General features: G+C 42.4%; 2 protein-coding genes across 2 annotated transcripts in view; one reads left to right on the top strand and one right to left on the bottom strand.

Annotated features, from left to right (window-relative positions):
• Positions 1–16,279, bottom strand: part of nav2a (neuron navigator 2a) — a 498,795-nt gene that overhangs the window by 452,374 nt on the left and 30,142 nt on the right. The window lies entirely within an intron of this gene.
• Positions 9,466–10,960, top strand: LOC132396442 (uncharacterized). The gene is made up of 2 exons (XM_059973978.1): positions 9,466–10,562; positions 10,648–10,960. Exon 1 carries the CDS (start codon positions 9,956–9,958, stop codon positions 10,556–10,558), a length of 603 nt encoding a protein of 200 aa, XP_059829961.1. The 5' UTR covers positions 9,466–9,955; the 3' UTR covers positions 10,559–10,562; positions 10,648–10,960.

The raw sequence follows: 16,279 nt of genomic DNA on the forward strand, positions 1-16,279 counted from the left end.
TAGGCTAGGGTTAAATTGGGGGTTGCTGGGTGGCGTGACTGGAAGGGCCTTTTCCGCGCTGTCTCTCAATCAATCAATCAATAAGCAAGCAAGCAAGTAAATAAATAAATAAATAAATAAATAAATAAATAAAGGGATTTCAACTATGGGTATTATTTTGACTCTCTTGGACTCAGTAACCTGTCAAAGCCAATGATCCTGAAGAAAATTAACAAAATCATCATCAGTGTGCCTTTCATAAGACCATAAGATATTCGGCCAATCGAGTTTGCTCCACCATTCAATCATGGGCTGATCCAATTCTTCCAGTCATCCCCACTCCCCAGCCTTCTCCCCATACCCTATGATGCCCTGGCTAATCAAGAACCTATCTACCCCTGCCTTAAATGCACCCAATCCACAGCCGCTCGTGGCAACAAATTCCACAGATCCACCATTCTCTGACTAAAATAATTTCACTGCATCTCTGTTCTAAAGGGACGTCCTTCAATCCTGAAGTTGTGCCCTCTTGTCCTAGACTCCCCTATCATGAGAAATAACTTTGCCATAGCTAATCTGTTCAGGAAATTGACATTACATCTGAGGTGTAATTTCAGTGAATGACATTACATCTGAGGTGTGGTCATACTTGTAATACAGGCAACAGTACATCCAATGATTGTCCTAAAGCAACAGGGTAATGACTAAATCATCTTCCCTAGTGTTGTTACTGGGATTTAAACTTGCCACTGGACAGAGGGTGATCTCCCCCGACTTGTACAAAATAATGTCTCGCTATCTTTTACATCCAAATGAATGGGAGCCAGGACTTTGTGTAAAGGTCCTTCTGACTATGAGGTATGATGTCAGTATTGCAGTGGAGTGTCAAACTGGATTTAGCGCTGTTGAAGAAATACAGGATGTGAATACAGATTGCAAGATATTGTTTCCTGCGTGGGTACACTAGGTCAAGTCAGACCAAGCCAATTAAATTTTAAAACCTTCCCAGCAAAATGCCACTCAGGGTAAGGCATATTAGAATTCCAATAATAGATTCTCGTTAGGTAAGATCATTAAAGGATTGAAGATTCACTTCAGTCATTATCTAAGTGATGGTATTAATGGTTTAACAGGCCGCACAGCCTCCTGTTCCTGTATTTTGACAAAGTAGCTGAAGTTCATGTGATTCATGACTGGAAATAACAGAACAGAATTTTAAAAAATAATGTGATAATCTGAGATTTTCTCATGAAATGACTGCTTACCTTATGTATTAAAGCTTGGACAATTTTCATTGCATTTGTTTTATTTCAAGAACATACTTTATTCATAAATATATACTCACTGGCCACTGTATTATGTACACCTGCCCATCAGTGCAAATGTCTAATCAACCAATCATGTGGCACCAACTCAGTGCATAAAAGCATGCCAACATGGTCAGGAGGTGCAGGTGTTGTTCAGACCAAACATCAGAACGGGGAAGAAATGTGATTTAAGTGATTTTAACCATGGAATGGATGTTAATGCCAGTCGAGGAACTGCTGAAATCCTGGGATTTTCACGCACAACATTCTGTCGAGTTTACAAGGAATGGTGCAAAAATTTTTACAAATCCAGTAAGCAGCAGCTCTGTGCACCTTGTTAATCAGAGAGGGCAGAGGGGAATGGCCAGACTGGTTCAAGCAGACAAAAAGGCAAAGGTAAATTAAATAGCCACGTGTTGCAACGGTAGTGTGCAGAAGGGCATCTCTGAATGTACAACACGTCAAACCTTGAACCTTGAAGTGAATGGGCTACAGCAGCAGAAAACCACAAGCATATGGTCAATGGCCACTTTGCTACATACCTCCTGTACCAAATAAATTGGTCACTGAGTGTATATAGACATTCCGCTGGTTATGCAAGGATTTTATTACCAAGAACTCTCTGTCAACTGATTTTTCCATATGGCAACGTAACTCATCAAGTGCAGACCTTATTGGCAAAAGGGACTTTGTTGGGAGTTGGAATATATATAACAGTGTTTTGTTTTATATTAATTCCACAGCAATACTATGTTTTATACTAGAGCTAATGTAGTCTACTGCAAATGGCAATTTGCTCTTCAATGCATTAAAAATGGATTTATTATTGATATTAATGTGGTATATTTCTAAAAACCCACCTAATGGTTCACCCACAAAACAAGGTTTCATAAAATCAAATGATGTCGTACTATGAAATGGAATTAAGATGTCCTGTACTGCTGAATAGAACATAGTACACAGCACAGCAAAGGTTTTTCAGCCTGCAGCATCTGCGTCAAATGCAATACCAAAGTCAACTAATTCCTCCCGCCTGCACATGATCAATATCCCTCCATTCTCTGCACATCCAACTGCCATTCCAAAAGTCTCTTCAACACCACTACTGTATTTGCTTCCACCAGTACCAGGCAGAGCATTCCTGACATCTGTATAAAAAAACTTGCCTCCCACATCTCCTTTGAACTTACCCCTTTCATCTCAAAGCTATACCCTCAGCACCTGACATTTCTACACTGGGGAAAAGATTCTGATTGTCTACCCTCTCATAAATCTAGAAACCTTCCTCAGGTCTCCTGTCAGTTTCTGACATGACACAGAAAATAATTCAAGTTTGTCCGACCTCTCCAAGCAAAAACCTTCTAAACCAGGCAGCATCCTGGAAATACTCATCTGCACCCTCTTCGAAGCCTCCACATCCTTCCTGTAGTCAGGTGACCAGAAACACACACAAATATGGCCTATCTGAAGTTTTACACAGGTGAACCTTGAAATAATACCTTCCTGCTATTCCCCAATCTGACCATTTACTTCTTCTCACCTGCCTATTACTTACCCCCGGGTTCCCTTCTCCATTTTCTCCTATTGTCCAGTGTCCTCCCCTATCAGATTCTTTCTTCACCAGTGCTTGCCCACTATCATCTTCTAGCCAGCCTCTTGCCTTCCCTCCACCTTTTAATTCAGGAATCACCCCTCTCAGTCCTGAAGAAGGGTCTCAGCCTGAAACATCAACTGTTTACTCCTTTCCATAAATGCTGCCTGATCTGTGAATACCTTCAGCATTTTGTATGTGTTGCTTTGAAATATATCCATTTGCTAGACTCTCTATTAATTGAAACACCATCTCATAACATTCTGCATACATTTCCTGCAATTGAATCATTTTATTGAGGATCTTCCATATTTACCCTAACATTAACTAAATTATAATTAAACAAATACATATACTAGTTCCTGAGGTTAGTAATGGGGATAAGCCCCCACTACTATAAAGTGCTCCAAGTGGTGTGCATCTCTAACAGCATCTGACAACCAAGTCTTCATGTGTGGCTTAGCTACTAGGCCTACGGGAGGACTGCAGTGAGGAGGAGTCGGTGACCCACCTCTTTGCACAGTGTGGGTTCGCAGAGAAGGTGTGGAGGAGGATGGAAGGGACAGTGTCGAGATTCATCCCCAGCAGCTGTGTAACCGAGGACTCTCTGATCTACGGGCTGTTCCCAGGGACGCACACGGAGACCAACATCCGGTGCCGCTGGCAGATCATCAACTCGGTGAAAGACGCTCTTTGGTCGGCCCGAAACTTGATGGTCTACCAGCGCACGGAGATGTCCGTGGGGGAATGCTGCCGACTGGCACATTCTCGGCTGCAGGAGTCCGTGCTGAGGGACGCACTCAAACTCGGTGCAGCCGCCGCAAGGGTCCAGTGGGGAAGGACCACAGTCTAGGGTTCTTCTCCTGTGGGAGTTGAGGGGTAGTAGGGTTGAGGGTATACCCCTTGAGTGTAAATATGAAAGAACAGAGTGCCACGTGGGTGGTGAAAATTTTGAAAATGTAAAGACAGTAATGGAAACAACTGTAAAGAATTGAAAATCATTGAATGGTTTATTGTATATAATTTTATTTTTGAATAAAGTATATTTTGTTTAATTAAAAAAAAACTGTTTCTACTTGACAAGAGAAGGGGCAAAGGAAGACCACTGGAGCCTCAAAACCAGTTGCTTTGGGCAGGTGGGGCTTGTCAGCCTGGGACGGCAGCCCGCCTAGCAGAAGGAAAACTCTGATTTTAAACCTCCGCTGCCTTGTGGCCATTCTCATCCATGGGAAAGGCTTTGGGAGTAAGACCAGAGGAAGTAATCTGGAGTTGGGGTCCCTAAGGCAGTTTGATGTTGTTTACAACTTCACTCTGGTAACCGCTGTGACGACACTGGTGCCAAGCTGTAACAGCTTGCCCTTCCCTTGGACTACATCAGTGACATGGAGAGGGGGAGCCCACTGCATGGGCAACAGCCGGTTCTTCAAACCTCCCCGCCCAGACTTGCAGCCTGGAGAGGGCAAAGTCTACCAGGGTGGCAGCCTACAACAACTACTAATACTGTAACCATTATTAATGAAAACTAGTTTAAATTTTTGTAATCAACCTTCCTATCCTGAATAATTATTTAAACATTTGCGGGAGAATATCTGTTGGATTTCTATTAGGTCTTCTGTAACTTGAGGAGTCACTGGACAAAAGCACATTTAGCACGTATCTTTTTTTGGTTGCTTTTATTAATTGAAACACCAGGTGGCATAAGTTAGCTGAAGCTCATTGCCACCAGCCCACTCATTGTCAATGCACAGTTCCCATGTAGTAGTTAAGTAAACATTCCGGACTACAAGGAAATTCATTCAGCTCAGTTAGCTCACCTCAATGAACTGCACTGTTAACCTGGATCTCTCCTAATGGAACAACTAAGATCAGGACCAACATGGGAATTATAAGCACCAATCTGTATCCTCTGTTAATTCACAATCCTTTCAACCGAAAGTTTGTCCATTGCTTACAAGTGGAGTTATTAATTATTAATCAATGCATTGCTGGAAGTGATATTTTCACCGGAATGCTGTCTACCTTTGAATTACACTCAGTGGCCACTTTATTAGGTACACCTGAATACCTGTTCGTTAATGCAAGTATATAATAAGCTAATCATGTGGCAGCAACTCAATGCATAAAAGCATGCAGTCATGGTCAATAAGGTTCAGTGTTGTTCAGCCAAACATCAGAAGAATACCAAAAGCTGTGGTTTGAGTATCTCAGAAACTGGTGATTTCCTGGGAGTTTCACACACAACACTCTCTGGAGTTTACAGAGAATGGTGCAAAAACCAAAAGAAAAAGTCCAGTGAGTGGCAGTTCTGTGGGCAAAGGAAAGCCTTATTAATGAGAGAGGTCAGAGGAGAATGTCCAGACTGGTTCAAGATGGCAGGAAGGTGACAATAACTCAAATCAGCACGCATTACAACGGGGCAGAAAAGCATCTCTGAATGCACAACATGTTGAACCTTGAAGTGGATGGGCTACATCAGCAGAAGACATGGAACATAAACTCAGTGATCACTTTATTAGATACAAGAGGTATCTAATAAAGTGGTTGCTGAGTGCACATTCCAGGGAAAAATAATTTTGCTATGAGTTACAGAAATGTGCATTTTCTGCCTATACAAGATACTGGCTCAAACAATTGCTGTGGCGAATCCTCCGTGCCACATTCCTCTGAAAGAACTCTCTTAGTCTTTGTTGGTACATGAGTAATGCTGAAGCCACAGTTCATCCTGTGCTTTCCAAGTCATCCTCGTGGTGTTGAAAGAGTTGTACGCTAGCAACTCTTCAAACTTTGAACTTTGAGATTGAAGGTGTGATTGAGAAGTGAGGGAGGCTTTCTAAAAAAACCTTGACAGTAATTGTGCCACAGATCATCAGACCCTGGTTGATGGGAATGCTGTAAGTGGGACCTGAGGGGCAGTTTTATTCTACACAGAGGACAGCGGGGATGTGCTGCCAGAGTCTTCTTTCCTGGCTCGGAGTAGATTGATGCTCGTTACCATTTGCACATTTCTTTTTTTGCCTCTTTTTTACAGGAACATGGGCCAAATGTAGGCAAAAGGGATAAGTTTAGCTGGCACAAACAAGTTGTGCCGATAAGCCTGCTTCTCTTTCTTATGACTCACTGCTTCGCCTTGCTGGAATTTGAACTCAAGGTCATGAAGTCACTGTGACCTTTCTCCCAGCATCCTTCTCACTCTCTCAAATGCATTTTTATTTCATCAGCTTATGCTGTTGAAATCGTCTCTTCATTCAGCAGTTTACTGGTGAGCATCCAGAAAACTGGGCATCATGGTGGTCTAGACTTTAAATCTCCGAGGATCATCACCTTCTCTGGTGGAGAGGCTTGTGGGCTCCTGAGACCCTGAGAGTGATTCCACCTGGAGTTTAGCCATCTGGCATTTAGCTCCTGGTAGGGTCACCCATGATGGTAAGGCCAAGGGAAAGGTTTCAGACAACGAGTGATCCCATCAAGATCTCGACAGTGGAGCTGCTGGAGGATGATGACACACCTTGACAGCAGTGAAGACTGCGGTAGTGAGGAGTCCCCAGTTGTCTTACATTCCACGTCACTGGACTCACTGGAGTCCATCATGGGTAAATGTCGGCCCTCCTTTGAGCAAATCTATATGGAGCACTGATGCAGAAAAGCAGCAACCATCACCAGAGGAACCCATCACACAGGTCGTGTTCTCTTCTCACTGCTTGCATCAGGAAGAAGGTACAGGAGCCTCAGGACTCACTGTATCAGGTTCACGAACAGTTATTACCCCTCAATCATCAGGCTCTTGAACTAGTGGGGATAACTTCATTCAACACTTGCCCCATCACTGAAATGTTCCCACAAACTATGGGCTCACTTTCAAGGATTCTTCATCTCATTTTCTCAATATTTACTGCTTTGTTTCTCTTTTGTTTTTGCACATTGGTTGCTTATCCACCCTGTCAGATGCAGTCTTTCAGTGATTCTATCATGGTTCTTGAATTTACTGAGTATGCCTGCAAGAAAATGCAACTTGGGGTTCTGTATGGTGACATATATGCATTTTGATAATAAATTTATTTTGAACTCTTAAACCAAATCTGCCAAGGACCATGTGGTGGCTACCTGTGCATCAGTCTCCCCACATGAAACAAAGTCACGCACAGGCATTAAGGGAACCCACTGTAACGTCCTGGATTAAGTCCCTGGATCGGCCTCTGCAGCCAGCTGAGGATCACCAACAGACAGCCCCTTGGAGAACATCATACTGGACTCCAGTGTTCACCACAAGCTGGTAGAGTTATTACCTCACTGCACCAGCCACACTGGCTCAATCCAGATCAAATTCAGAGGGTGCAGTTCTAATAAGAGAGGGAGATATGTGGGCCATGTTTTTTGACACAAAATTCGTGGAACCCGCTGTCAGGGGTGAGGTGGAAGCAGGCACAGTAATAATTTTTAAGAGGCATTTAGACAGGGATTGGAGGGATCTAGATCAAGTGCAGGCAGTTTCATTTTGAGCATCATAGTCAGCACAGAGACCATTGGCTGAAAACCCGGTTCCTGCGCTGACCTGTTTTATAATCTACGTTCCAGTCAGTAGCCACCGATTGGGCTGTTCTGGACGGATGTTACCTTTTTATCAATAAATTTACTGCTAGCTGGTAGAGAGAGTCCAGCACTTCAGCCGACCACTGTATTCCCAACTGTAATGCGTTAGTCAGAGATGAACTCGAGTTTATGTCCCAACAAATAGAAAAATTCTCTTGTGGTAGTGATACAACCATATTTTTGTCAAACTCAGTAGGAAAATAACAGCATACTTATGCCTATTTGTTGCCATGGCAACATAGAATTGCCGTTACTGAGGAATTTGGAGAATCACTATGACAATGAAGGAGACATATGGCCCATTATATCAATACCAGCTCCCATGTAAAGCAATCCTTTAAAACCCAATCACAAGCTCATTTCCCATAGCCAAGGTAATTATTTTTCCTCATGTGCCTGTCCAATTCCTTCATGATTAAAATCCTATGGAACTGACTACTATAAATTACTTTCTCCCATATCAAAAACTGTCTTCAAAGGAGAAAGAATAAAGATAAACAATGAATTACTGTTAGATAATTATATCTTCTAAACCACAAAAACATATCTGTACTAATTCTCAATAACAAATTCCCATTATATAAATATATATAAATACTGGTTGACTGAAATAGGCTCTGAAGTACTTGGTAATATTTTCAATGCTACATTTTCCGATCGTTTCTAAGCAGTTTTAAACAAGCTTATGAACTCTCTCAAGAAAATGTGCACTCACAGAAAACCTATTGTATTCAAGTCCCAACTCATGACTGAGATGATAGTCTCCAAGTAACTGCAGCAGAAAAGCTCCCTGAGCCTGGGACCTTTGGAAATAAACCACAGGTCAGAAAGACAACTTATAGGAAGTGTCAGATGAAATGGAATCAATGGACACAAAAGGCTGCTGGTGCTGGAATCTGAAGCAAAAGGAGCTCAGCTGGTCAGGCAGCATCTGTGGAGAGAAATGGACAGATAATATTCATTAACACCGAAAGAGTACAGGGGAGATGGCCAGTGTATAAAGGTAAGGTGGAGGGGGCAGGGAAAACTCTGGGGAGTGATAGGTGGATCCAGGTGAGGAACATTTGATTGGCAGATGAAGTCAGGTGGGGAAGGGAAGGGTGGAGACAGCACAAAGGTGGGGGCAAAAAGGGCTGCTGATGAAATCTGATAAGAAAGGATCCAGATAATGAGAGTGACTTCAATCTAATTCACAGTATTGTATTTCATTACTTAAAATCCATAGGGCTTTTGGGGGTAATTTAGCTTACATTTGAAAAAAAGTAGCAAGGGTTTTCCCCCCTATTCTCTACACTACACTCCGGTCCAGTTGGTGATGATAATGCACCTTTAATGTTGGACTGCCAACCACCATTAAAAGTCAGAAGAAGAAGGATCCAGATCAAAGAACTCCCATGTCTATGTCCAAGCTGTCTCACTTGCACTCTTTCAGTCCAGGTGAAGGGTCTCGACCTGTAATGTCAACTGCAGATTTCCTTCCACCAATACCACCTAACCAGGTGAGCTCCTGCACTGACTCATTCTTTGAATTGTAAGAGGTAACCAGTTTCAACCTTAAAAACTGGTAACAGGAAAAAAATTACAGTACACTATTACAGTATTACTGGTTTGCTTAGTGGTCCTAGAGCCAAGCATACAAGAACTGGTGATGCGACCTTTTACTCTTAAGCACCAAAAAATTGAAATACTCTAGTGATTGAGATACTTGTACTGTGGAACACTTCTAAAAGCCTACTTCTCTAATTTGGCCTGCTTATAGGATTATTTAATGCCTGTTGATGTTGATTACATTTATATAACTTGGTAGATTCAATTACATTTTATTCTATATAATAGGATCATAAGACCATAAGATATAGGAGCAGAATTAGTCCATTTGGCCCATCAAGACTGCTCCACTACTTCAACACGGCTGATCCATTTTCCTCTCAGCCCCAATCTCCTGCCTTCTCCCGCTGTATCCCTTCATGCCCTAACCCGGGGGTCGGCAACCTGCGGCTCCCGAGCCATTTGTGGCTCTTTCACCTCTGTGCTGCGGCTCCCTGTGGCTTTGGGAAATAATTGGTCAGTATTTAATTAAAATGTATTTTATGTTAGTTTGTTAGCTTTTGAAATGTAATTATGGTGATCTTGTACAACCTAAGTGTAGCGACACATTTCCTGCCACATCCGAAACGGCTCACAATTAGCCAGCATTCCGGCTAAGGGAGATAGCCTACGGGGGTTTGTGAGTACGCGTCTTTTGCAGCATCTGCGACCATGGGGGCTGGGTTGAGGGAAGCTGAAAAGCAAGGCTGTTTAGTTCGAATAAAGCTATCTTTGACTGCAGTTTACTGACACCGCTACAACGTGTTTTTATCGCTGGCTGTCCAGACGGAAGGTGCTGAAACGCTTTGTCGCGTGTCTGGAAGAAGTGAAAACTTTCCTGGGCAGCAAAGGGCTCACCTTTCCTGAGCTGGAACAGCCAGAGTGGCTGGAAAAGCTACACTTCATGGTAGACATGACAGCGCACCTGAACATGCTGAACACAGCTCTTCAGGGGAAAGGACGTACAGCCCTGCACATGTTGGAGGATGTTTTGGCATTCGAGCGCAAGTTGACAGTGCTTGCCAGAGATTTACAGAAAGGCACTTTGTCTCACTTCCCCAATTTGAGAGAGTTCAAACAAGGTCACGACATGATAATTTCGGAGTATTTACATTCTGCAATCATCGCAATGCAAACATCGTTTGGGAAACGCTTCTGTGAGTTCAGAGAGGAAAAAAACACATTATCCTTCCCGGTCACTCCCTTAAGCATCGATCCTTCCCTACTGAATACGACTGCATTGGCAGGTGTGAGTCAACCTGATCTTGAGATGGAACTGGCCGACATAGCCGACAAAGACATATGGGTGTCCAAGTTTAGACGCTTGACAGCAGACCTTGAAGATGTTGCCCGTCAGAAGGCCGTTCTTGCTCAGAAACACAAATGGAGTGATATTGAAAACCTCACAGATGACAGCTTGCGATCCTGTGTAAAGATGAAGGTGACATCATACAGCCCTGATGTGCAGACGCTGTGCGCTGAGGTCCAGGAGCAGAAATCCCATTAACCAAGTATGATAAATATTTTAATTGCCTATTATTTTACTTATATTCATATTTTTTCATTGTTCAGTGAAATAGTCCTTTCATTTTTCAGGATGACAGCTGGCTGACGTTATTTTTGGTTTGCTGCTGGCGGAAAATTTAAGTTCGGCGTTTTTCATAAATACAAGAAGGACTCAAATAGACATTGAGTATTTTACTTAAAAGTAACTTTCAACCCAACGTCTTTTTTTCGGAGTTCAAAATGTTTTTGTTGCATGCAGAAATGTAATTTCGTTTTCTCTGCAGGAGTTCATCAATTTCATAAATGCAACACATTATAGTTTGTTTATACATAGCATAAAGGCAAAAAAAACGTTGTATGCAGTGTTATTTCATTTTAAATGTCAAACGGGTTTTGCGGCTCCCAGTGTTTTCTTTTCTGTGGGAAACGGGTCCAAGTGGCTCTTTCAGTGGTAAAGGTTGCTGACCCCTGCCCTAACCAATCCAGAATCTGTCAACTTCTGCCTTAAATATACAGCTGCCTGTGGTAACGAATTCCACAGATTCACTACTCTCTGGCTAAAGAAATTCCTCCTTATCTCGGTTCTAAAAGGATGCCCTTCTGTTCTGAGGCTGTGTCCTCTGGTCCTACACACCATAGTAAATGTGCTCTCCATATCCACTCTCTCTTTCACCAATCAGTAGGTTTCAATGAGGTCACCCCTCATTCTTCTGAATTCCAATGAATACAGGCCCAAAGCCATCAGACGCTTTTCATGTAACAAGCTGTTCCAATCTGGAATCATTTTCATAATATTTGTCTTTATTTAAGATTTTTTTTGTATATTTATGACTAGTTTTGGTCACCTAATTACAGGAAGGATATTAATAAGGTTGAAAGATTGCAGAGAAGGTTTACAAGGATGTTGCCGGGACTTGAGAAACTGAGTTACAGAGAAAGGTTGAATAGATTAGGACTTTATTCCCTGGAGCGTAGAAGAATGAGGGGAGATTTGATAGAGGTATATGAAATTCTGATGGGTATAGATAGAGTGATTGCAAGCAGGCTTTTTGCACTGAGGCTAAGGGAGAAAAAAACCAAAGGACATGGGTTAAGGGTGAAGGGGGAAAAGTTTAAAGGGAACATTGGGGGGGGGGGTTCTTCACACAGAGAGTGGTGGGAGTGTGGAATGAGCTGCCAGATGAAGTGGTAAATGCGGGCTCACTTTTAACATTTAAGAAAAACTTGGACAGGTACATGGATGAGAGGGGTATGAAGGGATATGGGCCAGGTACAGGTCAGTGGGACTAGGCAGAAAAATGGTTCGGCACAGCCAAGAAGGGCCAAAAGGCCTGTTTCTGTGCTGTAATGTTCTATGGTTCCATAGTGATTTAGCTTTACAATCAATGTATAGGAGTCTGCATCTTAATGTATGAAAGGTGCTATATAAATAAAGTTACTATTATTAATATTGGGAATTGTTCCTGAGAGCAATTGTAAAATAGATTCATTTTTAAAACAGAAGCAATAAGATGCCATGCTTGCAAAGATTACATGACTGGAGAAGCTTACTTTTAGTAACCTGAACTTTTGGGGCTACCATGAGATAATGGTGACGCTATTTTGACAGCAGTAATTTAACATACAGTTCTGTGCAAAAAGTCCTGGCCACACATATATAACTAGGGCGCCTAAGACTTTTGCGCAGTACTATATTTGTCAACGTGGAGCAGAGAGTGAATTTTTAAACCTGATGGGAGCAAAAGGTTTTGGGATGTTGGTGGTGGTGCACCAGAGGAGAGGTGTGGGATAGGTGGCAGAGAAGGAGTGCTGGAGCAGTGGTTGGTGTGGGTACATACACACCCACCCCTGAGACACCAGACAAGGTCATTTGATACCAAATAATTGGTTTATCACAAGATCACAAGACAAAGGAGCAGAAATAGGCCATTCAGCCCATCGAGTCTGTTCCACCACTCCACCATGAGCTAAACGATTCTCCCATCCAGTTCCAATTTCTGGCTTTTTCCCCATATCCCTTGATACCCTGACTAATAGATAGTATTGATCATTACAGAATGTCTCTCTGATGCTACCTGCTCCCTTTTCCTTTCCCTTCCCCGTATCCCAACAATGATCCCCTCTCTCTGCCCCCTTCCCACTCTCAGTCCACAATAGAGACCCATATCAGAATCAGGTTTATCATCAGTTCATATGTCATGAAAATCTTTTCTTTGTGTGGCAGCAGAGGAGCACAATACTTAAAAGTATTACTTTACTGTACAAAGGTCTTCGGCATCCTAGCTATATATAAGTGCCTAAGACTGCTGGACAGTATTGCAAGTTTGACTTTACTGTCTTGCTTAGAGAAACAATTGAATTATATCTATATCAACCATCCACACCCACTCCCTTCTTGGAGATATGCACTGAGTTAAAACATAGAGAGCAGGATATCAACTTGAAAGTCACTCAATGGTGCTTTTATCTCCAACCTTCACAGGACTAGCTGACATTCCAAAAGACTTTTTAGTCAGGGGGATTTCTAATGTCTTACACAATACAAAGATTTTTAACAAAATGGAAGGCACTGTTTCCTCTAATAAGTAGCAGAATGAATCACATCAGAACACAATATTTGGTTGAATAACTCCATTATCCTTGAGACTTCTCACACACTGGGAAACTTAGCTTAAAATAAAGCCAGCTAACTATCACAAAAAAAAAGTCTATATGACACACACTGTTTTCGGAAGCAAGTTTAATGGCACTTAACCATGACCATTTATTAGCCAATTGTCTGATCAATGGCATGAATTCCTGATATTATGGACAGAAAACCAGAACTATTTACTTTGAATCCATGCTCATGTTTAAAAGCACATCTGAACCAGAATCAGAATCAGGTTTAATATCACTGGCATATGTCATGAAATTTGTTAACTTTGTGGCAGGAGTACAATGTAATACATGACAACTTAGAGGAAATACTGTGATTTACAGTAAGTATACATGTGTATATCAAATAGTTAAATTAAATAAGTCGTGCAAAAACAGAAATAATAAAAGTAGTGTTCATAGTTTCAATGTCCATTCAGAATTTGCATGGCAGAGGGGAAGAAGCTGTTCCTGAATCACTGAGTGTGTGCCTTCAGGTTTCTGTACCTCCTCCTTGATGGTAACAATAAGCAAAGGGCACGTTTTGAGTCGTGGGGGTCCTTAATGATGGGCGCTGCCTTTTTGAGGCACCGCTCCTCGAAGATGTCTTGGATACTACGGAGGGCAGTATGCATGACCGAGTGGACTAATTTTACAACTCACGGCAGCTTACTTCGATCCTGTGCCATAGTCACTGCCACCCCCCTCACCCCCCACACCAGATGGTGCTACAAAAAGAATGCTCTCCACAGCACATCTGAAGAAATTTTTGAGTGTTTTAGGTGGCATACCAAATCTCATCAAACTCTGAACGAAATAAAGCCACTGTCTTGACTTCTTTATAGCTGTACCAATGTATTGGGAGCAGTTTAGGTCCTCAGATTTATTGACACCCAGGCAGTTGAAATTGCTCACTCTCTCACTCTTGCCCTTTCTGAAGTCCTTTTATGAAGACTTTTGTGAAGACTTTCTCAAGTCCCTTTCTGACCAGCAGCTCTTTGGCCCCACTGACACTCAGTGCAAGGTTGTTGCTGTGGTACCTCTTAACTAGATGATATATCTTGCTCCTGTACGCCCTTTCATCACCATCTGTGGTTTTGCCAACATGAAGCATATTCTTAAAAAAAAGACCATCTCTGTCATTTCTGATTGAAGGGTTTTCACAAGCTTTTCCACTTGTACTGTAATATGATTACAGCAATAATGATTAACCAACCTTACACTGATGTGACTACAAATGCCTTGGGGGGGAAAATCCTAATGCTGTTAGGTTCACATGACTTCTTAACTCTAGCACATCAAACAGATCAAAAATCTGGGCAACTTGACCAGCAGCACACACAAAATGTGGGAGGAACTCAGCAGGCCAGGGAGCAAACACAACGGAATCTGCAGATGCTGGATATTCAAACAACACACACAAAATGCTGGTGGAACACAGCAGGCCAGGCAGCATCTACAAGGAGAAGCACTGTCGACGTTTTGGGCCGAGACCCTTCGTCAGGCCAGGTAGCATCTATGTTAGAGAGTAAACAGTCAACGTCTTGGTCTTTGGCCCGAAACGTTGACTGTTTAACTCCTTTTCATAGATGCTGCCTGGCTTGCTGAACTCCTCCAGCATTTTGTGTATGTTGCTTGGATTTCCAGCATCTGCAGATTTTCTCTTGTTTAGGGATTTTTCTTCTTGCAATCAATGTGGGAAATGGCCTCCTGCGTCTCAGCTGACGGTTAAAACATCTACAGATGAGAATATGAGCAAATATCTGGCTGGAAAACCTGTGCCAACATTGCAAACCACACCACTTCAAGAGCAAGGAGATTTTCCAAACCCTGCAGCTCACCAATACTGCAGGATTCGGGAGCAAGTGACTTTCCTAACCCTGCAGCAAACATAAACTCCTACTGTGGAAAGTATACTGACCACAATGAATTCAAACCATGTTTTTTAACCTTTGGCTGACACCTTGCACTGAAATAGTACGTTTATGCATTAATCTTGAGAGGACATGGCAGATAATACAGGAAAGCAAACTAATTAAGATCTACAGACATGATAAATACCTTTAAAAAAGAGAAAGAATTCTGTCTTATGAAGAAAATGTTATGTCCTTCCAGTGTGCATAGGAAATGTGTGTACTGACCCGACCACACACTTCAAACCTCTGTAACCCTTGCATTCCCCCAACCCACAATGGAAGTAACTGTACAGAACTAAGTCTTGATCTGGAGTTGGATATGCTATTACGCTGCAAAGAAAACTGCTGGTTGCCGAGCAAAACTCACAAAATGCTGGAGGAGCTCAGCAGGTCAGACACTACAGTAGATACAGTTAAATCAGTCTTGTGCTACAAAATGCTTCCATAGCCTCCCTCACTGGATTATCTAGCAAAGGTGCAACAGGTTTAAAGTCTAGTTGATTCCTAGATACAGAGGATAGCGAGAAATGTTTTCCCGTAATGGAATCATCAGCAGTAGAAACCATAAACCGTTTCAAACGCCTGGGAGTGCACATCTTGCCCAACCTTGATGGTCCCAGAACATATCCTACACAATTATAGAAGCCCACCAAAGCTTCTACTTTCTGAGGAGGCCAAAGAGAGCTGAACTATGCACATCAATTCTCTCCACCTTCCACAGGTGAGCAGTAGTAAGCATCCTAACTTGCTGCATCACTCCATAGTACAGGAAACACACTGCGGCAGATAAGAAGTCTCTACAACGGGTCGTCAAAGATGGCCAATGCATCACCGACACCAGTCTACCCACCATAAAGGACATATATACAGAAAGGTGTAATTCCTCCTTCCCTGCTCTTGGATTGTTTGTCCCACTCCCATCAGAGAGGAGAAGATGCAGCATTCACGCCTGGACCACAGACTCAAAAACAATTACTTTCCCCAAACAGTAAGGCTGATTAACACCTCCACTCACTAACCCATCACACCAAACCCCACAGCATTACTTTAAAATTTCTGTCAGCGTTACCTTATGTACAGACACTCCTGTGCCTACTGTCACTCTATGACAATGCGATCAGTCTATGTATATAAACTATCTTATGCATTTGTATTTATTGTGTGTTTCT

The sequence above is a fragment of the Hypanus sabinus genome, chromosome 7 (genome assembly GCF_030144855.1).
Source record: "Hypanus sabinus isolate sHypSab1 chromosome 7, sHypSab1.hap1, whole genome shotgun sequence".
In the NCBI taxonomy this organism is placed as follows: domain Eukaryota; kingdom Metazoa; phylum Chordata; class Chondrichthyes; order Myliobatiformes; family Dasyatidae; genus Hypanus; species Hypanus sabinus.